This window comes from Ranitomeya imitator, chromosome 6, assembly GCF_032444005.1.
Source record: "Ranitomeya imitator isolate aRanImi1 chromosome 6, aRanImi1.pri, whole genome shotgun sequence".
Classification (NCBI taxonomy): domain Eukaryota; kingdom Metazoa; phylum Chordata; class Amphibia; order Anura; family Dendrobatidae; genus Ranitomeya; species Ranitomeya imitator.
Genome location: NC_091287.1, coordinates 382,769,156 through 382,797,108, shown reverse-complemented (window position 1 = coordinate 382,797,108; position 27,953 = coordinate 382,769,156). Strand labels below are relative to the sequence as shown.

Here is a 27,953-nt window from a genome sequence, read left to right as displayed (position 1 = left end):
ATGGCGCACGGCTTTGTGTTTTATTGTCCGCACAATGGTGTGCCAATGTTCTGTTGTTTTACCCTGTAAGTAATCACTCAAATTTCAGGAGGGAGCCATCTGCACCAAACTAATGCTAGATACTAAAAGCCATAATTTTTATCTAGTTTTATTATTTTTCATTTTGATACTTTAGAGGCAGGTTTGACATATCATTGAATTACATCAATTCATTACATTTACTCTAGAAAGAAAGTTTTTGCAGTGAATTACCTGTGCATAAACAAAAAAGGGACAACATCCCTGTACAGAACCGTAATAATGGCTTATGATTGTGGCCGCTCCATTAACTCTGTGGGGCCGATAGAGATAAATACCGCCATGTGCTCTGCTCAATAGTTTCTGAAGGTTCATAAACATTAGATGAATATGCAGAACATATACTCAACATCACTGTTCCATCTAAGCCATGAAGGCAAATGGTTAAAACCATATAATAATCAGTACGAATGAGCCCAATAACAGGTCTTCCTATCTGCAGGGTTTACATTTCCAGATTGCCCACCTTGTTCTACATTCCCGCATAGCATCTCCAGTGCAGACCTCCGGCAGCAGCGCTATCCACAGTCAGGTTTACCATTGCGAAGGATGAGAGGAGCGCTGCACATTTCACCATTTACATCTATAGCCACAGCATAAATGAACGTGCTGTGGATCTCAGACCTGCCGCATCTGTCAATTCATGCCGCAAATGTATTTTCAGTCTGTGCGTGAGATTCCTTATAATCTCATGCGCTATGCTGGCTCTGAAAAATGCAGTGGATTTTATCAGAAGGTTTGCTGTTTTTGCACTATACGAATTTAGCCTTAGAGTGAAGAATGCACAATTTGTAACCCGTCTTCTATTACGTCAAGGGAGTGCTAACAGTGGAGTCACTAAGGACCAGACATTTAACACCCCAGAGAAAAATGAGTTGTGGGATGACCCTTCAAAGTGTTATTTTCCATCTCATAAATTGATGGCATGTCACTAGGATACTTTATGTTTTGTAGTGGTGTAACCTTAGGGACCCCATCAACCATGTTCCCTCTCCACTGAGCAGTTTGGAACGGAAAAAGGTCTTACAATGTACTAATGAGGCCAATAAGTTCATTTATGCAGTGTGCGGTGTGGGGCATTTTTAATTCAAAGTGCACAGCTTAGAGGGAACAGTGCCCACCAATTTTGTTATTAGAGGAGCACCAGCAATAATTTAGCACTGAGGTCACTTAACTGTTTATCCTTATGCGCGAAACATAAAACTCCTGTCGACCCCATGCAAAAGATCGCAGTTGGCCCAAATTATAAACTGATAGTTGGCCCCATTGTCACACCCTTGAAAGACTGTGAAGGACCAATGCACTGAATTAGGCAAGTCAGCTCTTCCATCTTCAGGATTATTAGGTGCCCTAGAGGTCAGATCATTAGTGGTTATAAAGCATTGACATATCCACGTGTATCACTTTAGGTGATGAGAATACCCCTTTAAATACTTTGTAAACATATAGACAAAGCTCATATTCCCAAAACATAAATGTGTAATAATTATTATATTACACCAAAGCAGTTATAATTTTATACTACCAAGCAATTTTTTTTATTTTCTTAGTTTAGCGTGGAAAATTATTGGTAAACCCCAAATGCACTTGTTTTTTCATACTTGCGTACACAAATGCAAAATATTTGTCACCGTGAGTTTTTATAATGTTTCTTCATAGCAGAAAACATAAGACCAAAGTGCAAAAAAAAAGTAAGATCTGGTGACAAACCCCATCGAAACCCTGTCTAAGTGGCAATTTTTAAATTTGAATAAACAGTAATAACAAGTGTTTTATAAAATCAATAAAAATGCATCTGTATTTTTTTTTTATTTTATTTAATAATGTTTTCAATGAAGGGAAAAGCACTGTAGTTATTCTTCCTTTATTTCCCTTTCTAGTGTATAATACTATTTATTGTGAAAGCTTAAAAACTATTTGTGCTGCTTTGAGACCTTTATTAAAGATGTTGCATGATATGTAGTTCTAAATACGTTAAATGATTTTTATGCATTATAAAATTGTATATATATTATATATATATTTTTTAATATTAAATATCTTCTGTGTTACATTTTGTACGGAAGACTTTGTTGGGGGGATTGGGGACAATTTCATTTTCCGTTATTGAATTTTTGTTTCGAAATGTTCTGTCTTTTCGATGCATTCTGGTCATGGCATTTTTAATTTTCTGTAGAAAATCTGGAATACCAGGACCAGAATGGGAGTTTGAAAACCAGGACTGGACCAGAATCTCATGAGGATATGGAGTTAGGTTGGATATGCTGTGATACAAAAATTTGATGGATTATTTGACAATTAAAAATAAACAAATTAAATGACGTTGATTTTTTGTCCTTTGTGTCGTATCTTATTTTTAGACATGATCTAGAATGTTTAAAAGTATCTAAACTTAATTTAATTTCCCTTCATAGAACTATATCTCCTTCTTACACGTGCATGAAATGCATTAGTTATTGGATGTTCCATACTGAAATGACAATTCATTGAAATATTGACCGTAATCTCCTTCTTATGTCCATATGTGAGCTTAGACAACAAAACACTGACTCAGAAACTGTGACGGAGGACCAAGTCTGCTCCTTATTAGCTTCATGAGTAATGGCAGATCCCTAGATAAATATATTTCAAATGAAAACTCTAAATTAAGAAACAAAAAAAAACCTAAATAAGCTTGCCATAGATCTATATTACCGCTAGGTATGTGACATCAACATTTATAGTTTCCTATTAATCTCGTCCTCCTATTATGTGGCGACTTTATTTTTTGGCCTTATACCCTTCCTCTTCCTTTTATTTTGACCACTGTCAGGAGCCAGACTGTTGATACTGAATACATTTTAATTGCTTATGCCCTGTCTCATTTTTTTCCTACTCTTTTCCCTCCTGATATGTATCTTCTTTAAAGTGCCAATTAATGGTAAGTTACCATTCTTACCCTCTGAAGAAACATCCATGGGGGAGGTTGGTGAACTTTTCCAGTGCTGGTTGAGGTTCTCTCTTGACATGCTCTCCCAACACGGGATAAGGCCAAGTGATTGTGGGAATCCTGCAGGTCTTTATTCTACCACCGGGTCTGTTTTATGTTGGGTTGTGTTTGGACCTGTTTCATTTGCTATGTAACAACCTTACGTTCCTATCAGTTGCATGAGAACGAATGGGGTGAAACTCTGAATCCACGCTGTATGTCTGTCATACCAAATGTCCAACCATTGTGTTTCATATTGTCCCATATTTGTATGATATAATGTGTCACTTTTTTATTATTGTAATTCATCGTCCTGCCCAATCCTGGTTACTATGGGAGAATTAGAATAATGTTTTTTCCATTTGCGATTGATGGATTGTTTCTGATTATATGAAATAAGCTATATATTTTTCTCATTGCTTTCATAATTTCATTTCCACCAAGGATGCCTTGTTTGTAGGTGTTTATGATTTCAGTATGCCAACCAATCATTTATTGTGTTTTCTGCTTCTAGATGAAAACCACACCAACAGCGAGACAAGCAGTTTAGCCCAATCCCATACATACAAGAAACGGGAGACAGTTGATGTTCCCTATCAGACAGGCCAGCTTCACCCAGCTATCCGGGTAGCTGACTTACTGCAGCACATCACACAGATGAAATGTGCTGAAGGCTACGGATTCAAAGAAGAATATGAAGTAAGTAGAAAACTCAAGCACAGTGGCATTGCAGGAGATGCCGTAGTAAGGTAGAATGCAGGGGAAACTTCAAATGCCTGTTTCATCTTCTGTAATTTCCAAAAAGAACTTTCAATATTTTATTTTGAACATTCATTATTAATATTTTAGGTCCAACTAGATACATACTACATAACAGGTTTGAAGAGTTGGCACATCGCCTTTCATCTCTTCTCCAGCTGACAGGATATGAACTTTGAGGATGTGTGAAGACTGAAATCTCTCATTGTTAAATGTTTATCTGTTGGGCAGGCAGCATACATTATATTGATTATGTGCTTTGACTTAACCTTCTCAATGAGTCTTTCTTACCTTTTAGATGAGCATGTGACTCTATATGTTCACAGTTAGCAAAGGTAAGGTAGATGTATGGAAATAGGAAATTTCCATCTCACGTTTACACATTCACATATCATAGTTTAAGAAAGATTAAAAATAAACTCATGTTACAGCTCAGTTTAGATACTGTATAATCGGCACAAGACAGGTCTAGTATTGGAGAAATTCGTCAACATTGTGGCTTGTCATTTTTAGTACGAAGCCCTAATACAGTAACCATGAAATTTTCTGAAGCTCTACTCTCACTCCATATACGGTAGATAAAATGTGATGCTGCAATTTAGAGAGGTATTCCCAAAAAAGTATTGCTTCTAGGGGATAAAATTTCAGTAATGCAATACTGTATGGGGCATCTTATGGCAGAAAATAGAATGTCCGAGGCTCATTGTCAGGACCCATTGTGCCTCCATAAGGCTGCTTACATACTTTTCTGCATTGTCCATCAAACCTTTGTTTTTATTGTTATATGATGAATGCCTTAAAGGGTTAATGATTGGATATGTGATAACTTGCTGATTACTGGGGGTAGAGTTGGTTTCATTTTATGGCTTCTTGTAGCTTTTAAGTCATATAGCGCGATAAGGAACTCATTGACCTTTTCGAGACCGTATTCTATCTCTGTATGACTCTAATTTTATACAGGGACTTTTTATGTTTATTCGAATTTAAAAAGTGCATTACCACATTAAATACTCAATTACTGAGCTAGTTTAGTGGAGAACCCCTCTGATATTTGGCTCTCCAACGAACACCATTCTCTGACAACAAGTCCCTCCCAAAGGTGAGGTGGAATTAATCGGGTTGACCTGGACTTAGTTTTTAGGCTCACAATAAAAAAAAAAGCAAGTAGTGGCTAACAGAGGCAAACCTGCCTGCTCTTCCAGGTACCGGCACAGGACAGTCACTGACCACTCCTGCAGACAATTCAGCTGCTCCACATCAACAGAGCAGCTCTTCTTCTAGCTGCTCTGTCAACAGGATGTGACTACTGACATTATGCTGATTTACAGCCAGCTGCCCTCAGGCAGCGAGGAGCCAGCTGTCAGCGGATGCTGCTGAATCGCTGGCATGAGCGGTCTGTGACTGCTCTGTGCCAGTAGAGATCGACACTGGGCACAATAGGCAGATAGTAAGGAACTATTTGACTGTTAATTCTTAGACCCATAGTAAAGAAAACAAAAAATATTTCAGGATAATCTCTTTAACACTACATTCTTACATTTGAGTGTTACTATCTGAGAGAAATAGACTGTTTTTTTTTTCACCCTCGGTGCTTCCATTTTTTTTATCATCCAGTTTTTTCACAGAAGCAGGTAGACCCTGTGATCTTTTTATCTATTGAGTCTTAATGGATCTCTTAAAAAAGATGAAACTGAACTCTGATACACACAGTCTGTCTTCTGTGTGTCATCTGCTTAATACAGATCCCCGTAGACTTTAATGGCTGAGGTTGATCCGAAGAACAGATGAGAATAGGACATGTTGTGAGCCTCACGGACAAGGAATTCAGACCTGTTTGTGTTAGGTGTCGAGTTCCCACCTCTGCACAGGGGGAATCTCGAACCATGTCCTCTGCGGTCTCCCATTCTCCTCCAGCCACAGTGGAGCCTGCTCAGCAGAGACGTCAGTCCCAGCATCTGGCTCAAGCTGATAGTATGCGACTGGTTACTGCTGCCTTTCCAGGCTCTGCCTTTGTAGCCAGCACTGATGAGCAGCGAGCAGGTCTTTCTGGAACTAAGTCCTGCTTTTCCCATACTGAGCATTCCCATGGGATGACCTCCCATTGGAGGTCGGGGGTCACATGCTCAGGTCCTGTAGAAGCTCCTATTGAACCATCAGGAAGTTCCTGTGGCACTACTGCTATTAAAGGTTTGCAACGTCGCTCGGCCATGTGCTAGTGTATACTTCATAACGTGTGTGTGTAGATGTGTGACTGTCGCTCCTTAATCATTCCCCTTCCTAGTGTTGTTGACTCGCGAATGGTGGAAGCTATCTAGTGCCCAACAGTGCTACCTGCACACCAAGCACACGTTACAGTGCCTTTGCAGTGCCCGCTTATATGGCACCGTGTGCAAACAGTGTGCTTTCCTGACAGCCTGTCAGTGTGGGGTGGAAATTCCCGCTTGGACTCAGCATCTGACTCAGGGCGTCCTCAGGCTCGGGCTCAAAAGCCACCGAGGGTCAGAGCGGGTCCAATCACCAGTTTAGTGGGGGTGATTCATAGAGATCCCACTAGTGCCTTTCAGCTGCACCCTGTGACTGCTAACAGGGTGCAGCATATTTGTGGTGACTCTGTGAAGCAACAGAGTTCGCTTCTATTCACACTGGGTGAGGTCTAACCCACGTGTGAGCAAGCGTCCGTCCGCCAATATTCAGCTGCAGGTGTCATCTCTGCACGGTGGACCCCGGACTGCGAACGCACCTTATATTCTCTATTACTATTATTTGGTGCGTTCCGCCAGTCCTAACAGTTTTTATGAAGATCTATGGGTCAGTGTGCTGTCTGAGACAAGAACGGACAGCACTTGGACATGTCACAAGGATGTGTAAATGTAACCTAAATGTACTTGTTGCCTGAGATGTTTTTTTACTTTTTGCCTTATATATTGTCTTTGGAGCCCCAAGCAATGCTCGTTAGTTCCACATACGTGAAAGAGCTGCAATCCATATTTTAATTTTATTTAGAGCTCTTTGGCACAGTTATCCAATGACTTTGTAATAATACAAACATTTCACTGCCCTTCTTGTCCAAACCTTGTTTTTTAAACTTTGAACAAATGATAAGTTGCTTTTTTTTGCTTCTTTTTGCAGCTCTGGTAATAGTCATGATATTTCTTTTTGCTCAATAATTAAAGTGTTCATTACAAGTGAGCTTTAAACACCTGTTCCATTACCATTCTTTATAGGAGCAAGGATGAATCTAAGGAGATATTTCTAAGCACTAATGAATTAAGCCTCAGGCTTTTACAGAATAAATGATTTACTTTTGCTTTCTCGCGTTTGATCTTATGTGCACTATTGTAGCAGAATAAAGATAAGGTAGGATCAGAGAGGCAACTGTCAAAGGGAAATCTGTGTCAGAAATAGAAGATGCGGTTTCTGTTTACTGGAGTGCTGGCTTTCTGATTTGATTCTATATTTTTATTTTACTCTTCTTTCTATATAAAGTTTGTAACAGAAACATATTATTTGAAGCTATAAATCAAGTATGTTGAAACAGTTGCATTACATTTGCATAAAGAGTCAGCATGATGAGTAGACTCAAAGGGGTTTTCCATTAGCAAGAAAACATGTGCCCAAACAATTACATACTTGTAAATCATCAAACATAGAGGTACTCACCCTCCCTGGGGCCAGCACCAGCTTTCCACCGCTACTGTGGTCTCTGTGTACTTGCTGCAGCAGTGGCGCTCAAGCAGTGATCATCACCTATGCAGCCAATCACTGAGCTCAGCAGTTTTGCTGTTGAGCTCATTGATTGTCTGCAGCAGTGGCTTACACTATGGTCATGACATCACGACTGCCGCCAGTGCATAAAAACCCAAGCAGTGGCAGAAAGCAGGCACTGGACCTGGGAAGGCTAAGTACTATCTCTGTGTAAGCAATCATTTGGACAAAAGTGTTTTTAAATCCCTACAATAAGAACCTTTAAAAATGTTTTGAATATAAAAAAGGGTCATGCATGTAAGGGCATAGCAATATAGGATGGAGTGCCTATGTGTCACAATTCATTATGGGATTCATGGCAGCTTTGGTTCTGCTGATATTTAAATGTTGTTTTTTCAATTTAGTCCAGCAAGAGTTAATGTCAGTCTCTTGCTGGCTGTTCTTTTAGGTTGGTAAGCTGATGTTGTTTGGTAATCACTCCCACCTTCCTTGAAATAGTTACATGATCCATCAGCTGATCATTGGTTATAGAGTTCTTCTATGCAGACCATCTAGGGGTTTAGAGCTCTCCAATTTTGGTGGTGTTGCTGCTGTGGGAGTGCAGATTCCTAGTGCCATTTTCTCTGCTGCTGTGGAGCGTAGCAGTAGAGCCTGATGCTGAGTATTTCTCCCTTTTTCTTTGTCTGTCTTGTGTATGTCACTTCCCCTGTAGTTTACCATCTGCAGTGGTGAGGCTAGCGTCCTTGGCTGTCAGTGCACTAGCCAGTGAATACTGAGGTGACAAGTAGGGATCAGCCACGTGGCAGTGGCAGGGGAAGGACCCGCATAGGGCGTTAGGGGAGCTTAGGGACAGGCACAGGTTGTTGTCAGGAGGTATCCAATCCCTCGCTCCCTACCACTAGTGCCTTCCTCTCTTTTCCTTCCCGTTGCATTTATATGCTGTGTCGTCCGCCGGACTTACCCATGTCCGAGCGTGACACTATGTCTCTGTATTACAGATAGCTTGTGTGCTGTAGAATGTTTTTTAAGGCACTGCATTCTCTCCTAGAACAATTCTTGTAGGAGAAAATACCTCCATAACATAACACACAACAGAGTATGCAATACTAGAACCCCCCTGTGTGCCTCAATGGAAAATTTAAGCTATGGAACAATATAAACCCAATACTGACTATGGTGCCCTTTGTGTCAAGCCTTGCTCTTGTTGCCAAGTGCAAGTTTAAGTATTGTGTTCAAAACTTACTGGTTAATCTGAATGATTGATTTTATATTCAGATTTTTGCTTTCTAGAAACATTATCAATTCCTTGTTTTACAGTTAATACTTTTTCTGATTGAGTTAATGTAATTAATTATGTAATTATCCCTAAACTTGTTTGCTGATGGACTCAAAGAGAAACCATACAGAATGTAAATCCCCTGCCACTTCCTTGTGCAATTATAAAGCGTCACTTGTGAATTGTGTGAATCTTAATTACATGCAAGGGTATCGCCCTCTATTCAATTAGATAATATAATATACTACATGCCTGTAATCTCACCAGATGGCTAATATGAGAACTGTTCTTTACTTTGCGAATTAAGCAAAGAAAAAGAAAATATATTCTAATAAAATTATATATCTGTACCTTAGAATGGAGCTGAAACAAAAAGTGGTATTAAAGGGAACCTGTCACCCTCCTCAGGTGTTTGTAACTAAAAGAGCCACCTTGTGCAGCACAAATGCTGCATTCTGACAAGGTGGCTCTTTTAGTTATGATGCCTGCACACGCTGAAATAATCACTTATAAAATGTGCCCCCTCTTACCCTGAATTGTTCCCGGAGGCGGGTCTTTCCTTGCTAATCAGACGCAGCACAGCCATCACTCCGGGCCTGTGCACACCGGGCGCCGCCTCCTCAGCGCTGTTTTCAAATGAGCCGGCGCCTGCGCTCTTTTCTCATGCCCTGGGCATGCGCAGTGATCGCTGCATGTCCTCTGTCCTCATTTGCAGTCTAGCTGACTGCGCCTGCTCTTCAAAATACACACTAGCGTTTAGAGAAAAACATACCTGACTGCAATCGTCCAAGCTGGCTTCTTTTTAACTTTTTTTTTTTTTTATAAACTATGTATGTATAATTAATAATGAAAAATCTTTTTGCTTAATAAGTACCGTATATGAAATAACTTTTTTTTTTTTACATAAAATAACTTACATGAAATAACTTTTTTTTTTTACATACATGGATGTAAGCATGTTCATTGCTCCCAAAATTGTACATAAAATAGCTGCATATTTTAATTTAAAAATTGTAAATTGACTGTGTGAGTCTAAATTTTTTAGCTTCATCAACGCTGTATATTTTATTTTTTCTCTCCAAAATTTAAATTTGACTTACGGTATATCAAGCTCTAAATGTAGTTATAGTGAAAATTTCTACATTTTCCTCTGGGGTAAAATACACTACCATAATGAATATGAAAATGTAAAATTTATGAGTCACTAAACTATCCACTAGAGAGAAGTATGTTAGTTATGCCTTAAATCCAATTATTGAAGGGTGCAGTCACTCCAAACCTTCTTAAATAATATATTTGCATTTGCCACCTTATAAAGACATACATTAAGTGGCTTCAATGTGATAGAGCAAGACAGCGGAATGCAAAATGAGAATTCCTAAAGTAATGCATGACTGGCTAAAGAGCCTTGAATCGTGCATAGGAGCGATAGTCCTTTATTTTACAAAGACGATGCACCATTACGCTCCTACAACAAGTGATATTACTGATTTGTACTTTTTTATACTATATAATTAGTACATTTATAGCTTGAATTAGTAGTTTAAAAACTTTGCTATGAAAATATGCACGCAATGATAAACTGGAATTAATGTCTGAAATGACCATGTGTATTTTATGGGCAAATGTATGTTAAAAAAGTTATTATTTATCATGAAAACATGTCAGAAACTTTGATCGGTGGAAATTTGGGTGCTGGAAAGCCTACCGATCACTAATATGAAAGAACAGATGCACTCAACTAAAGTATAGACTTGTGTGACACAGAAGATGAACTATCTATCGAGTCTAACTTCAGTCTTAGAAAACAACAATGCTCTTTTCGGTGCTTATGTTCTTTCATTATTTGCAATTGTTAGCGATTTCAGTATATGGACCCCCATCTATTAAACCTTTGGATAAGTCTCTATGACAAGGCATTTTTATTAAGTACAATTACTTTTTAAATTGTAGAATATTGCAGATTTAATATAAGTAAAATAAAGTAACATGATGTCACTGACCAATATAGAAGAACCAGCCGATGAATCAATCGTCATATTCCATCTTAGTAGGTTCTAAAATAATAACAGTGATCTGGGTGTTGTTGTGTATCTTGTTCAGTTCCCATAACTGAGGCCTATTGATAGCACATAATCTTTCTTTATTGACTGTCTCTTGAAATTATCCCCTCTCGCGGCTTTCTGATTATTCATTATAGACAGTGGACATGTGAAAGGTGGTCTGGTGTTCTTCTCATTTCTGGGGCGTGCTAAAAGTGAATTTCGATAATTTATAGGAGGAGAATAAAACATCTGTAATGTTTTTTTCACATTGGAAGAGCACAAACCTGATATGGGTTGACTGTTCTACAGAAATAAATCAGAAAACCGATGCACAGAAAATTACAAATAGGTGTGTGCCAATATTCCTATAAAAAGCACCTCCACGTGATGTTCCCTTGAAAAAGCAGTTTTTGAAATATTCGTCAGGGCACAGGCATCTTATGTGTTGGTTTAGTTAATTATTTATTTACATACAGTTATGTTTAGATCCTTATTTATACACATGCGCATTAAAGAGGTTGTCCACTACTTTTACATTGATGGCCTATCCTTAGGATAGGTCATCAATGTTTGATCAGCTGGAGTCTGACAACCAGCAACCTCGCCAATCAGCTGGTATCGGTGTCTTGGCTTCTGCAGGCCGCAAGCACTCACTTGCTGAGCTGCTCTGTATTCTGGTAGTGCCTAGGCTTGTTACTGTATATCTACTTACTATTCAAATCGATAGGAGGTGGATCTGCAGAAACAAGCCCTGGCCACTGCAAGTAGACGGAGCAGTTCGGCAAATGAGTGCCGCCAACACCGATAACAGCTGATCAGTCATTGATGACTTATCCTAAGGATAGGCCATCAATGTAAAAGTAGTGGACAACCCTTTAATGGAAATGTATAGAGACATTTGACTATACATTATATTATTATATCCCTTTGGGAGAACCATGTACTGAGTACTTTTTGACTATATGATTTTGTTCTGTACAATACCACTACACCTATGTGTCCGGTCAAGTGCTTTATATTGTCCAGACATGCATACGGTATATATATTTTTTTAAATGAAGGAATTTATGGTATTATATGAATTTAGTAAATAATCTATTTTATTCTTATGCCAGTGTGGTGTCTGTTTTTATAGGATTATATATTCTACATAAATGGCATATATTTATCCATGTCAGAATAGCCCATGATTATATGAAAGCTGAAATGAATACTGCATACTGTCCAGCTGGTGTCTATGAGTTTTTATAGAACTGAGGCAATAGGGTGGAAATATTATTTTTCTCACAGCCCTAAAGTGCATTGATTGGTTACAGACCTATCTACGGCTTATGGATGTAAGTAAGCAATCTGTCCACAGTGCCGTATGTATCAGAATATTTAGACAAGGTCAAATTGGTAGTAAACAGAAAGAAAAACAAGTGCTACCAGGTTTTACAATTACATTTCAATCACATTCGTTTGAAGTAGATGGCTGGTTATTGTACATGCTTCTAATGTTGTATACATAAGTATATATACACAGTAACTCCTCCTCTCTTTCTCTCTTAGCGTATGTGCAGGCGAACAGTAAACACTTTGGTTTAGACGCTGTGTACTTCTGCAGCGTCCAACCAGCAGTGGCCAAATGTTACAGCATAGTGGATGGGATTTCAAGATTTGTAGGCATGTTTTTTACATAAACTGATGCAAACCCTCAAAAAAATAGGGAAATTCCAGGTTGTGAGGCAGCAAAGCACAAAAAATACCAAGGGCGGTGAATACTTTCGCATGACACTGTAATATATATGTATATTTTTGTATTATTTTTTTAAATATACAGCTCTGGCAAAAGATAAGAGACCACAACATCAAAACCCTGTCATGGGCAGCCCAATCTCCAGACCTGAACCCCATTGAAAACCTCTGAAATGTAATCAAGAGGAAGATGGATAGTCACAAGCCATCAAACAAAGAAGAACTGCTTAAATTTTTGCGCCAGAAGTAGTATGAAAGACTAGTGGAAAGCATGTCAAGACGCATGAAACCTGTGATTAAAAATCATGGTTATTCCACAAAATATTGATTTCTGAACTCTTCCTGAGTTAAAATATCAGTATTGTTGTTTCTAAATGATTATGAACTTGGGTTTTTTGCATTATTTTAGGTCTGAAAGCACTGTTTTTATTTTAATTTTGACCATTTTTCCTTTTCAGAAAAAAATAAAAAATGTATTGCTAGGAACTTCAGAGACATGTTGTCATAAGTTTATAGAATAAATGAACAATTTACATTTCATTCAAAAATATACCTATAAAGAGAAAAATCAGAAAAACTGAATATTTTGCAGTTGTCTCTTAATTTTTCCCAGAGCTGTATATATAAAACGTATACATATATTCAAGCACATGTGCAAAAAAACTAAGTACACCTTTTCTGAATTCTATTGGTTTATGTGTCAAAATATATTAAAACATCTGGTCCTTAGAGAGTCTGTTCTAGGTACGTAGAGCGTCAGATTAATAACATATGAAAAAATTAACAAAAACTAGACCAAAATGTGGACACAGTGTTTTAAATTAAGTACACCCTATAGAACCAACTTTAGCAGCAATAACTTGAAGTAATCGTTTTGTGTGTGACTTTACCAGTCTCTCACATTGTTCTGGAAGAAGTTCATTGAGGGTTCTGGGCATTCGTTTATGCACAGTTCTCTTAAAGGGAATCTGTCAGGTCTAGTAACACTATTACCCTTAATACTGTTAAAAAGTTGCCTGGCCACGATACTGAAAGTGCGACACTTACAAGAAAATTAACTTTATTTCTCCCAGGAGCCGCGGGCTGTCAGTCATACAGACTTGCCAGCACTGCTATAGTCACCGGTCACAACACTGAGCAGAGCCATCTGTCAGTCAAAGTGCCCGATGGAGCGTGCTTACATACACTGCTCACAATGCTGTGACTTGTATGACTGAAAGCCCACAGCTCCCGGGAGAAATAAAGTTAATTTTATCCTCCCGTGCCGCAATTTCTGTATAGTGACATATGCACCTTCTTAGTGCTAATAACCTGCAGACTAACCCTGTATCTGCAGGTTAATAGAGTTATATGACCTGACAGGTTACCTTTAAGGTTCCACCACAACATTTGAATCGAGCTGTACGCTGACATTTTTCTGCATCATTGTAACACTTTGATTCTTTTCTTTTACTGTTATTCTGATGTAGATCTGCTGATGTGTTTGTGATTATTGTCCAATTGTATGATCCTGTTTTATGACCATGATACCGTATTTTCCTGACTATAAAACGCACTTTTACCCCCCCCCCCAAAAAAAAAAAGGGGGAAAATGGGGGGTGCGTCTTATAGTTGGAATACAGGCTTACCGTAGTGGTGTGGCGGCGGCAGAGGTGCGGGGATGAGGAGGTGGTATGGCGGTGAGCGGGGTCCCTTCCACAGTTGAGGTGACGCAGCAGCCCGGTAAGCAGCAGAGCCGGGTGAATCATGGCGTTATCGGTGGTGGCGGCCATCTTCCTGAGGCCGCGCGTGTGCAGATGGAGAGCTCTGCTTCCCGGGCTTCAGGATAATGGCCACGGGAGACCGCGTGTGCACAGATGGAGATCGCGGTGGCCATTTTTCTGAAGCCGAGTTCGCAGATTTAGATCTCGGTTTCAGGAAAATGGAAGCAGAGCACTCCATCTGAGCACGCGCGGCCTCAGGAAGATGGCCGCCGCCACCAATAAACCGGTAATACTCGGCTCTGCTGCTCACATTGGAATGGATACCAGGCCACTACGTCACCTCACCTGTAGAAGGGACCCTGCTCACACCATACAGCTCATTATCCCCACACCTCTGCCGTCGCCACACCACTGCTGCAAACCCCCCAATGGACACCAGGCCGTGGTGTCGCCCACCTAAGCAGGAAGGCAACCTGCTCAGGTGCACGCCGTACTGCATCACCCCACCTCTGCCGACACCATGCTTCCTGCGACCCTGCTCTGCCACCGCCAGCCCTCAGGTAAGATACTGTAAATTCGAACAATAAGACGAACCCCCATCTTATAAAAAATCTTTTTTTCTGCAATTTTCACCCCAAATTTGGAGTGCGTCTTATGGTCTGGTGCGTCTTATAGTCCGAAAAATACGGTAGATGGTCTCATATTTGATTCTAGAAAACTTTAGTATACAGGGGCGTTCATGATCGACTCAGTTACTGCAATGTATCCAGGTCCAGTAGCTGTAAAGCAAGCCTCAGTTATCACCATTCCTCCATGCTGGACAGGTGGTATGAGATGTTTGTTTTGATTTCTCAGGTTTGGTTTTCACCAAATATGGCACACAGAATTATGGCTAAACATTTCCACTTTGGACTGGTCTGTGTAAAGGACATTTTTCTAGGAGTATTATGGTTTGTAAAGATGCAACTATGCAAACTTTATCTGGTTTGCCATGTTGTTTTTAGAAAAATGAGGGTTTCTCTTGGTGGTTACTAAGAAAGCCATACATCTGACTGTTTCGTATTGTACTGTCATGCAGTTGAACGTTTAACAAGCTAGCTCAGAGATTTAGAGTTTTGTTTTGCAATTTCTTGGACCATTGCACTGAATTGAACGTATTCCACTTGTGAATAATCTTTCTCATTGTAGAGTGATGGATTTCAAGTTTCAGGAAATGACCTTACCCAGAATGATGAGCAACAACAATTGCTTCCCTAACATCACTGCATATACCTTTCCTCCTTGGCATTGTGTTAACACCTGCCATACTGCTCCAGCCCACCAACCTGCCAAAACTTCTGCTTTTATTGCATATTTGCCGATGAATTGTTAATCAAGGCTATTTGATTTGAACTACCTGACTGGCATTTACCCTCTTATTTCCTTTGGAAGCAATAAGGGTGTTCTTAATTTTTCACAAGCTTTTGCTGCATTTTGGCCTATGTTTTGTTAAAGGGACACTGTCACCTGAATTTGGAGGGAACAATCTTCAGCCATGGAGGCGGGGTTTTTGTGTTTTTGATTCACCCTTTCCTTACCCGCTGGCTGCATGCTGGCTGCAATATTGGATTGAAGTTCATTCTCTGTCCTCCATAGTACATGCATGCACAAGTTGCAATCTTGCCTTGCGCAGGTGTGTACTATGGAGGACAGAGAATGAACTTCAATCCAATATTGCAGCCAGCGGGTAAGGAAAGGGTGAATCAAACACACAAAAACCCCGCCTCCATGGCTGAAGATTGTTCCCTCCAAATTCAGGTGACAGTGTCCCTTTAACTGATGACAAGGTGTAATTTGTTATGTTCTGCATTTCATATGATGTTATATTTACTCAATTTTAAGAACATCTAAAGACCAGATATTTTCTTCAATATGTCCCGATAGATAAAACTATAGAAGTCAAGGAGAGATACTATACATAGAGCTGCATTCGCAATTCTGCAGTCTCACAATGTTCTTCAATGGTTCAATGTTCACACAAAGTTTGCTCTGGTGCTTTGAAAATGCAAAATGTGCCATTAAACATGGTCCATTAAACTAATATAAAACTGTCAGCGTGAATGTATTATAAGAGCTCAGCTAAGCTGTCAAAGATGTGTGTCTATCAACAAGCTTTTTGACTGTTTTCTGTGACAACCACCAGCCTTGCGAATGCAGCTCTGGGGGCTACAATGCAATTTTTATTTCAGTAGTAGCACAAGATGGGTGATTTTTTTTGTATATAGTAATTATGTACCGCGTTATTCCTATCTTCATAGATAGGTAGAAAAAGAGGAACAGCGTCAGAAAAAATACCTTAAAGCGTGCACGCTTCCAATGGCCTTTCAGACAGTAAGCAAAAAGGGAAACAGCACAAAAAGATGTAAAAAGAGGACTTTAATGCCCTGTGGCGTGACAACGTTTTGGATAAAACAAATTTGAGAAAGGATTTGTTTTATTCGAAACGTTGCCGTGCCACAGGGCATTAAAGTCCTCTTTTTTTACATCTTTTTGTGCTGTTTCCCTATTTATTTACTATCTTCATAGATAGGCGTACGTGGATAGTGTTTGTAAAATGAGCAACTTAACATTTACCTGCCCTCAACTGATAACTACCATTTTATTTTTTGTATTTATGCTCATTGACTGGGTTACCAGCCACCAATGCAGTGGCCTAAAAAGTGCTACTGTTTCACCCAAAAAGTGCCGTTCTGTCAAATGAAGCTTGTAAATACCATTCTGAAACTGGAGTCACTGGAGTTTACTATTAGATCCCAATCCCACCCAACTTCAGTGAAACTGTGCTTCTCCGATGCTGCAGAAACATAGCTGCCTCATATATACACTATGGTGTCTTATTCCGAACTGTCACTCAAGCAGGAGCAAACTTTTCTGAAACAACTTGTGAGTCAGGAGTCAGGCAAACAGTGCACTAATACCAATAATGGTGGGACAACCCCTTTACATTTTTATATACCGTAAATATACCTGTATACCATGAATAGTTAAGGTTAGGGTACTGTGTAACATGAAGACACTGTATCTAATTATTGTCAGCTGGGTCCGTTTGTGACTGTCTCATACAATCAAAAACCTCTTTGATTATTGGTCGCAGATCAAAAGTCCAGCTTGCATCTTGCACGTGATCTGTCTGACAATTGGCTGTTTTTTCAAAATTGCGGTTCTAAGCTAGTCCTACAAAATAAGTAGCAGGCAAGTCGTCCAAATGGTTTTGTCCAAATGCTCAACTTGCTTGACAGTTGCTATTGCCCCCTATTCCACATCCCTTTTTACTTAATTTTTTTTTTTAGTAAACTTGGACTGTAAATATTAATAATTATGGTGTTTTTAGGTCTTTTGTAGAGCTTGTTTTATTTTTGCAAAATAAGCTTAAGTGTTTTTATTTGTTTTTTATCTGATGATTTTCATTCTAACGTTGTAGTGTAATGAGCAAGGAAACAGTATCTCGGGGAGAAAATATTCATCACTTTACTCTAAATAACCTCTTCAATCCTTTTATATTTTATTATTTGCCGTTAAGTGGACATGAAAAACCTTTCTTCGATTTGTAGCAGCTTAAATTATGCAAATGATGTTGAATGTAATTATAATGCACCCGTGGTTAATTATAAATACAGCCTTTATTTTCATATAGATAGTATTTATGTCATTTGAATAATTAAGTATTCTAGTTCATTGCCAATTTCATGGGCAAACTATAATTCTTGTCTGTTTGCTTGGAAAAAGACAGTCTCTACTTTATTGTTCTCAATTGTTCCTCAAATATAATTCATAGTTAGAAAAGATGCACAGCTGAGTAATTATTCTTATATTTTATATACTTGCTGGGTGATGAGCGTTATAAAGTTTCCATTTATTTGAACTGGATATAAAGTTAGTTAGCATTAATGTAAACCAAATAGTCAACAATCAAAGGATTTCTCATAAATCTACTAAAGGTACCGTCACACATAACGATATCGTTAACGATATCGTTGCTTTTTGTGACGTAGCAATGATATCGTTAAGGAAATCGTTATGTGTGACAGCGACCAACGATTAGGCCCCTGCTGGGAGATCGTTGGTCGCTGAGGAAAGTCCAGAACTTTATTTCGTCGCTGGACTTCCCGCTGACATCGCTGGATCGGCGTGTGTGACACCGATCCAGCGATGTCTTCACTGGTAACCAGGGTAAACATCGGGTTACTAAGCGCAGGGCCGCACTTAGTAACCCGATGTTTACCCTGGTTACGAGCGTAAACGTTAAAAAAACAAACTACATACAAACACTTACCTTCAGCTGTCTGTCCCCGGCGCTGTGCTTCTCTGCACTCTTCCTGCATCCTGTGTCAGCGCCAGCCAGCCGGAAAGCACAGCGGTGACGTCACAGCTCTGCTTTCCGGCTGACCGGCGCTGACAGTGCAGAGGAAAGCAGAGCGCCGGAGGACAGACAGCTGAAGGTAAGTATGTAGTGTTTGTTTTTTTAACGTTTACGCTGGTAACCAGGGTAAACATCGGGTTACTAATCGCGGCCCTGCGCTTAGTAACCCGATGTTTACCCTGGTTACCGGGGACCTCGGGATCGTTGGTCGCTGGAGAGCTGTCTGTGTGACAGCTCTCCAGCGACCAAACAGCGACGCTGCAGCAATCGACATCGTTGTCGGTATCGCTGCAGCGTCGCTTAGTGTGACGGTATCTTAAGACTATGTTCACATTTCCAATAGTTATTTCCTCTTTTAGATCCATCTTGACAGAAACATACCGTAAATAAAATGATCCAGCACAGGATCAATTCATGTGAACATATTTGAAAATGTCCTAAAATGTCTCATTTTTTACTTACTGCAATACATTTTTTAAGCTACGGTAAATAAAAAACCCTGTAGTTTTACAGAATGTTTTTGCCTGGCAATGAATATGTTTAAAAAAAAAAAACATTGAAGCATAAGGGAACTGATAATAGTGAATGGAAATTTGTTATATAATCCTTAGACTAATTTGTTTTTAATCACTAGCGGTGATCAGAGGCGCTACTAGTAAAAATAGAACCATTAGAAAAGAGTTGTAAAACGGAAACAAAAAAGTGGCATCCATTTTTGCTCCTTGTTGGCGAGTATCATGCGTAAATCATTCTGTATGTCATACGATTGCTATGCAAGTGTGCGATTTTTTTCCTCAAATACCATCTGTATGCTATGCGTTTTTAACATAATCTCTATTATACTATAATGATACTTATATGTAAAGTACATCTAGTTGTCATAAATAATAAAGCAATATTATAGAAACATGTAGATAGATGATAGAAAGAGATTTGATATATAATATATACCGTAGATAGATATTAGATAGATAGATGTCCTATAGACATATAATTTTACAAGCCCCCTACATATAATAAACTTGCCCTCTTTAGTGCCTTTTATGTGGCACTAAAGGGTGTTTAATCTAATAAATGAAAAAAACGATGTGGGGTTCCCCCTATTTTTGATAACCAGCAAAGATAAAGCAGACAGCTGAGAGCAGATATTTTTCAGGCTGGGAAGGTCCTTAGTTATTGGACCCTTCTCAGTCTAAAAATACCAGTCCATAGCCTCCCCTGAAGTGGCACGTCAAATTAGATCCTGGTGCTTTGCCTCGGCTCTTCCCGATTGCTCTGGTGTGTTGGCAATCAGGGTAATGGTAATTGCGGTTGATGTCAGCTATGAATTGCCCAAAAGCCCAATTTTCATCAAGTGCAGGTGTTAGTAATGGAGAGGTGTCTATTAGACACCCCGATTACTAACACAGTCATTAAAAAAACACACACAAGTATTTTATTTAAAAAAAATCACTCCCTGAATCGTTATCTGGTTCACCAATTTATTTAAAAAAACAAACATACATGTCCAATGTAGTCCAAATAGAAACCTGAAAGACATAATAAGAGAGAAATAAAAACAAGAGACTGTAACTCATTAGAAAGCAAAGTTCCCACACAGGTCCAACATAGTCCAGTCCTTCCCACAACATTCCTCGATTCTGATGAACAAAGGCTATGAAGCCTCTTTCTAAGGCTCCATAGGCTTTGAGCAGCCACTCCCGGCTCCTGCTGCGCTCTGCGAGACCCAGTCATTATAATGAGCGGTGACATCAGTATTGTTACTGTGCTACAAGCAATTTACACTAGATGCAGATATAATTTCCTTGGAAAATAAAACTAGACTGAATCGACACCATCAGAAAACCTCACTGTCTGATAACTAGGTTGCACCGTATGACCGCTTCAATAAAGAATAAATGCAAATGTCTTCAGTAAAATGATAAAAAAGTGGCACTCACCATCCCATAAAATAGATCCTTTATTATAAACACATTAAAAACTGGTTGCAAGGGGACGCGGGTCCCCTATGCCCACAGAGCTACCCATGTCCCCTTTCAACCAGTCTTTTATATGTTTAGAATAAAGAATCTATTTTATGGTATGGTGAGTGCCACTTTTTTCTCATCTCATTGAAGACACTGTTAGGTGTCAAGTTCCTGCCGCTGCACAGGGGGAATCACAAACCATGTCCGCTGCGGTCTCCCATTCTTTCCAGCCGCAGTGGAGCCTGCTCAGCGTAGACGTCAGTCCCAGCGCTTGGCTCGGACAGATACTGCACATTTGGTTACTGTTGCCCTTGCAGGTTCAGCTATTATATCCAGTACTGTTCGGTGACAAGCAGGCGCTCCTGGGAATAAGTCCTGCTTTTTTCCTTCTGAGCATGCCCAAGGGAAGACCTCTCATTGGAGGTCGAGGGTCAGATGCTCAGGTCCTGTAGCAGCTCCTATTGGTCCACTAGGAAGGTCCTGGAGAGCTACAACTATAAAAGGTTTGCATGTCCGCATGGCCATGCGCTAGTATCATTTGTGTTTGGCTGTTGCCTGTGAATACTCTACCACTCTGTCTATATGTGGTGTGACAGAAAAACGACTGGCACATCCAAACCAGTGTGAATAGGTGCATACTAAGAGCAGCTACCTCCATATATAATATACAAAAAAAGGTTGCACTCTATCGTGCCAAAACACGTCTAATATGAAATACATGAAATATGAATAGCAAAATGGCTCTCTGCAAAGCCTACATATGGGTTGGCCGGAACCAAGTGTTATTAGATGTAATTAAAAACCGGATGGTGAAGGGAGGAGTGCTCAGTCAGTAATCTAACATAGAAATGACAGAAAAACGACTGGCACATCCAAACTAGTGTGAATAGGTGCATACTAAGAGCAGCTACCTCCATATGTAATATACAAAAAAAGGTTGCACTCTATCGTGCCAAAACACATCAAATATGAAATACATGAAATATGAATAGCAAAATGACTTTTTTTATATGTGGTGTGAAACTGTTTAGCTTTGGGGCTGTACACTCAGGCAGGCAGCTAGTGCCAGTGGGGGCAACTAGCCTTGGCTTAGCATCTGGTTCCTTTATGTGTGCGGTTAGCACAGAAGAGTTCCAGAGCAAGCACAACCCTAGTTAGGGTATTATTCTCTGTGTACAGCGCGACTCTGTGAGGCAACAGAGCTCGCTTTCCTTTCGCATGGGGTGAAGTTTAACCCACGTGTGAGCTCAGTCCATCCACCATTACTTTGCAGCAGGTATCTCTGTATGGTGGACCCCAGGCTGCGAACGCACCTTGTATCAATCTCTCTATTACTTGGTGCGTTCTGCAAGCCCTAACAGACACATGCAGATATAATTTCCTCTGGAGATCACAGTTGATTATTGCGGGTTAGAAAAACTGGAACCAATGTAGATCAGTCGTCTGTTCAAAGTCATCTGTTGTCTTAATAGGAAAAACTGGTAAATAATAGATCAACCCATGCGTGCGTACTCATTAGGGAATCTGACAGAATTTAATTTGAACTGATCCAAATATTTAAAAAATACAATTATGCATACTTAAGTTACCCAGTCTATTACAAACAGCCTGATTCTTCAAGTTGTAATTGGATTTTCTGAATGCCGTTTCTTCATGAGACTGATCACTCTATTGAGATTATTCAACTGGGAAAGTTCTTCCCAAATTAGTAGACCAGTCTCTTCACTTCTCTATATGTTTTCTTCTAAATGTGCCTGTCATTCATATACAGCTTGGATAAATTAAGATGCATTTTGACATACACATATTTGTTATCACAAATTACACAGTTTTGAGTAACTATATGAACAGGTCAATTTCAAAAAAACTATCGTAAAATGATTGGACGTATAATTATATCAGAGAAAATAATCTTATATTTATACAATAATGACAATTTCTTACCTAAAATATGCACAAATCATCAATTTTTATGGAGGAACTAGTAGAATTGTAGTTGTAGCAATAAAGCTGAAAGCAAAAAATAATCAAAATATACGGTAATTGTTTAGTGTAATTTCTAGATTCAAATAATAACACAAATCTGAAAATGAATAATAAGACATATTTTTATTTCTAATCTTTTCCATTTTGATTGCACATTTATTCTTCCATACAGTAATGGAGTCAGTGGCCATGTTTCTGTGAGCTGTTGCAATTCTGTGCTTTACTGCCAGCTGCGGGATGTAGTATAACAACCTTTTCACTGTTATGGGAGACTGTTGGGAGCATTCTAGGTGACATTTGAAGAAGGAGATGCCCCATCACTGTTGGCCAATAGTGTGCCCTTTGTGTGCTGACACTAGTTATACCTTTTTCTTTTTATTCTTCCCTCTGATAATAATAAAATAACAGTTAACCATGCACCCAGTTTACACAGCACTCTCTGAAAATGATCTTTACAAAAATAACTTATTTTCAGTCAAATTGAAAATTTTAGTGAAAAAGGACTAAAAAAAAACTAATAAAAAACCCAAAATTGGTCTATGGATTTGTCTATTTTTTGGAATGGAAATACAAAGGACAGTTTTCATTCTTAAAGAATTATTCCTATAATCATAATGTGGTCTGATTATACTGTAAGTTGCACTGATTTGCCGCTGCCACCCAACGAGGGATTATCCTCTGTTCCTACTGAATCTGTCCTCCAGTAGTTCTGTTGTCCATCAAGCATGCTCAGGTGCACCTGTTGACTCTATTTAACAAAACATCTCAGATCCTGATTGCAGCACATCTCAGCAATTCCTATGTACCTAGTCAAGATGTCATATTCATGAAAAATAGATGTACCTATGACCCTGTCTAGCAAAACATCACCCAGACCCTCTCACCACACACTAATTACTCAGCCATGGTGTAGCACAGCTCAGCTCTTCTGTGCTCAGCTCTTCTTTGCATGCAGAGGAGAGCATGATCATACTCTGAAGATCCCCATGAACCACTGATAAAATATGGAGTTTGTAAATAGTGATGAATATTGGCCAAATAATGGGTCACAGTAACTACATTCAGAACTATCACCTCCATCCACAGATATATAAATTGTCCATGTTGATATCTGTCTACTCTATATCAGAAAACAAACAGGAGAGCAGTGAGAGGGGCCTGAAGCACTGAGAAGAAGCAGTGTGCTGCTGGGAAATATAGTTTTAGCAGATAAGAATAGGAGTACTCACTCAGTTACGTAGAATTGGATGCGCAGAGAGGTAGATGAAAATAGACACAAAGATACAAGAAAGAAACATATTATATTGAGCTTATATTATATATTAACAATAGAATACTCATGCCGATGCAGTGCTTTGTAAAATATTTCCATTGGGGGAATAGGCCTTTACTACAAATTAGAAGAGTGGTTATAAGGATATGTTTATTCATCTAGCGTTTTGAAAGGCAAGGGTTTGCTATGTTCGGTACAATGTATGTTATTCAGCTTGATAACTACACGTGACTCAGGCCTTAATTGAAGGCCACTACATAGTAATACTTCTTTCTTTTATTCATTAAACATACTTTATGGAGGCAATAATAGCTGTTTCTCTATAAACGTGATTAAGATAACCTTGTACAGGCTTTATATTCAGCACATATTTATTTCTGATACAACAAAGCGTTACACAAACTTGTGTGCTCTATGCATTGTTATTAACGTATGGCAAGGCAGCACTATCTCATTTAAGTTAAGCATAGAATTGTTTACCTTGGGATTATCTTATGAGTTGTACATTGCAGTAAAGTTAGTTAATAGCACTGAAAAAAGTCAAGTCTGGCAATTGTGACCATGTCTTGATCAAAGACATTCTGATAGGGAATTTAGATTATGAGCACCATTGGGGACAGCGATGGTAATGTCTGTAAAGCGCTGTGGAATAAGATAGCGCTGTATAAGCAAGGCATAACAAATAAATACCGTAGTTATGTCTTGTATCCAGGAAATTAATACAGGGCATTATTTGTTTGCCAGTGAGTGATATGGAAGGTTTCTACAGAGTCTTAAAGGGACCTGTCATGTAAAAAAACGCTATTAACCTGTAGATATGGGGTTCATCTGCAAGCTAATGGCATTCTTCACTTGCCTGGCGCCCGCAGTCAGAGCCCCTTTCTCTTCCCAGCAGGCTTGGGCTTTCAGTCATAAGGGTGAGATGCTGCGGGTTTATTCACAGCTCAGTGCATAGTAAGCGAGCCACACTGACTGCTCATCATTTACCACGGTCTGCCTGTGAGAGAAGCCAGTTAAATGGCTTCCAGTCTGCAAATATTTAAGGAATAGCAGTCATATAGTGCCGCCAGTCAGTCCATGTAAACCAGTGTTTTTGTTTTCCAGTCCTCATGGCCCCCACAGGTCATGTTTTCCGGATTTCCATAGTGTTGCACAGGTGAGTGAACTCCTGAGGCCTTGATGATACTTACACCACCTGTGTAATACTAAGGAAATCCTGAAAACATGAGCTGTGGGGGGCCGTGATCACTGATGTTTGGGAAACGCTGGGGTAAGCAAACCTTTAGTGAGTTTCAGAAACCAGCCAATGTCAGCTGATGTATTGGCTACGTCAATATGGCTTTGTATTTGTATGTTTTATCATATCTATTGTAAAGACTTTAGGAAAAAAACTTTGTAAAAAAAAAATACCAACAACCTAAAATAAAAAAAACTGTAACAATGTGTCACAAATAATGCACTGTTTTGTAGTGCATGTAATATATTTTTGTAGATTGTGAGGGTCCTCTCTCCTCCGGTACCAGTTGTTACTTGTATTGCTTAAGATTTCTGTACTTGTTTTGTATTATGTTTACCCCTCCTCACATGTAAAGCGCCATGGAATAAATGGCGCTATAATAATTATTAATAATAATAATATCCCTATTGGTGTTTTTCAGCTCTTTTTTGGATGAATACTATATATTCCTTCTGCACTCTTCTAATCTGCATTGTTGGTATACTTGCCAATCATTTCTCAGTTCTCTTTGAACCCTTGGAGGCTGGTTGGCTTCTGTTATGACTTGAAATACATGCACATTGTTGAAACGTATCATATTCTTTTGTGAATATCCATTTATCTCTCTATTATTGCTTGTTCTAGTCTCATTATCTAAAGAGAAAGCATGGGTGGTATTGCTTTGAAAGGCATATGCGATACTGACAACATAAATTGCACCTTACGTATTCCACAAATGAAGCAGACATGATTGTTCGGATAGATCTCTAGATAATTAAATCATTGTGAGCAGCCAAGGCAATCATTTCTATCACTTCAGGCAACCTGGCATTTTTTTCCCTTTTAAGAAGTTATTGCTGTAATTCGTCCCCTAACCTTGGACTACATATGCGTCTTTTTTTTATTTTTCCTTCTTCTATGTGGCATAACGTTTGGTGACACTTTTTTTAATTTTTTTCTAGAGCTTCTTTGAAGGACAGTCAGCACCGTGGGAGTCTGCCAAGAAAGACGAGAACAGAATGAAGAATAGATATGGGAATATCATAGCATGTAAGTGTTGACAGTGTGATACGGGCACTGCATATCATTCCCTTCCTGAGCCGGCTCTGATACTAATGACCGGGAACGTTTACAAGCATGCTTTTGGAGGACAATAATATTTAAACCTCCCCCTGAGCAAGATTGTCTTTTCTTAATGAATGCTCAAGTGTAAAAATGAAATATATATTCACCCTCCATGACCCTTCGGAGAGTCCGGGTGGAGCAAATTTTTTGGGGGGCGTTTTAATCTGACTCCTTCTCGTTAGTGAGAACAGTAGATAATTAGGCATCTGTTTATCTAAAGTTACAGTTTTTTTAAGTCTCGGAAAGGTTTAGGAGTGAAATTAAATAATTCATTACACAGGCAAATTTATAACCTTTACAAATGGGAAACATCCGCGGATCGTTCGGAAGAAAAGGTTACAAATTTTGTGCCTGTTAAATAAATCATCTGAGCCCAAAGAGCAGGCGGGTATTTAAAAATTTCTCGGCGTAAAGACAATTACGCTAGAACTCGCATAACGGAGTCCATTTTATAGTTTAATAATAATGTTTTCCGAGGGGATAAAAAGCTTTTTCCACAAGTAGTAAAAGTGCTGAAAAGTCATAAATAACAAAACCGTTTATTAATAAATGAGAGGGATAGATTATTTGTTAGATTTTGGCTTACTGCTTAAAGCAGATCTGTCACCAGATTTCACAATACAAACTGCATACTTTATTAAATTGATCTTTAACCTGGTAACACTGGTGTATTTACTTGAAAATAAGAATGTTGGTATAATAATCCTTATATTAAAATGAGAATCTATGAATCCAGCTATAGATTGAGAGAGTTCAAGTGCATTCAGCTTCCACCAACCCAGCCTGACTGACAGCTGCAGCTTGTACTGAGCAGTGTGAGGCCTCAACCACAGGGATTAGGGACACTGAAGGGCTGTCAGTCAGGCTAGGTGGGCTGAAATTGAAGTAAACTTTCATAAAGGATTATGCAGCTATTCTGACATGGATTTTCAAAGTAAGTATACCAGCCTCTTCAGGTCTAAGAAATCTATTTGTGAAATATTTTGAAATCTGATGACTGATCGATCCTCTTTGACCCCTGTGTAATTTTTTATTTTTTTTGTGCTTTTATTTTTTCTTCACTGTTTTCCAAGAGCCATAACCTGTTTATATTTCTATCAACATATGAGGGCTTGTTTTTTTTTTGGTAAAAAGAACTGAAATTCCACAATTGTTTTTTGGGTTTTGTATTTAAGGCATTACTTGTGCTATAAAATGATCTGGTAATTTTCTTAGTATTATTATTTACAGTGGTTGTCCACTACTGGACATCCCCAGCTTAATCAATTCAGGAGCCAAAATAAGATAGAAACCATGGATACTCACCTCAATGGCACTATTCCAGTGAACAGTGTCCACGTGACATTGTTGTGTCACATGCCTTGTGCTGCCAATGAGCAACATACAATACAATTCAACAACAGTATGGCAGTTCATTGTGAAGTAGACAATCTGTTTTGAAATCCAACCACATCTCACACAGCAGACATGAGGCCTTCAGAAGACCCTCGGCTACCATGGCAACCCTTTGGAATTTTCAATCGCATCTTGTGGGGAGCCAGTGACCCTTAGAAGTGTCCATCGCCACCTTAAATGTTATTGTCTCTCTTGACAGTGTCATTTATAGGGTGACACCGATACAATAGTTACTGTCAGGTGTCAGCTATATGATGCAGCTGGTACCTGGAGGGGGCTCAGCTCCTGGGCCCACCTCATACACCAGTGGTCCCCAACTCC

At 39.2% G+C, this 27,953-nt stretch overlaps 1 protein-coding gene across 9 annotated transcripts in view; it reads left to right on the top strand.

Moving 5' to 3' along the window:
* The window catches only part of PTPRM (protein tyrosine phosphatase receptor type M), a 1,024,381-nt gene that overhangs the window by 871,641 nt on the left and 124,787 nt on the right, over positions 1–27,953 (top strand). For 8 of the 9 annotated variants that reach the window (XM_069731071.1, XM_069731069.1, XM_069731074.1 and 5 more), the window contains 2 exons: positions 3,561–3,745; positions 26,075–26,162. In XM_069731071.1, coding sequence (XP_069587172.1) covers positions 3,561–3,745; positions 26,075–26,162 — 273 coding nt within the window. Of the gene's footprint in view, positions 1–2,986; positions 2,999–3,560; positions 3,746–26,074; positions 26,163–27,953 lie in introns of all 9 variants that reach the window. The other variant, XM_069731076.1, reaches the window with a different exon arrangement.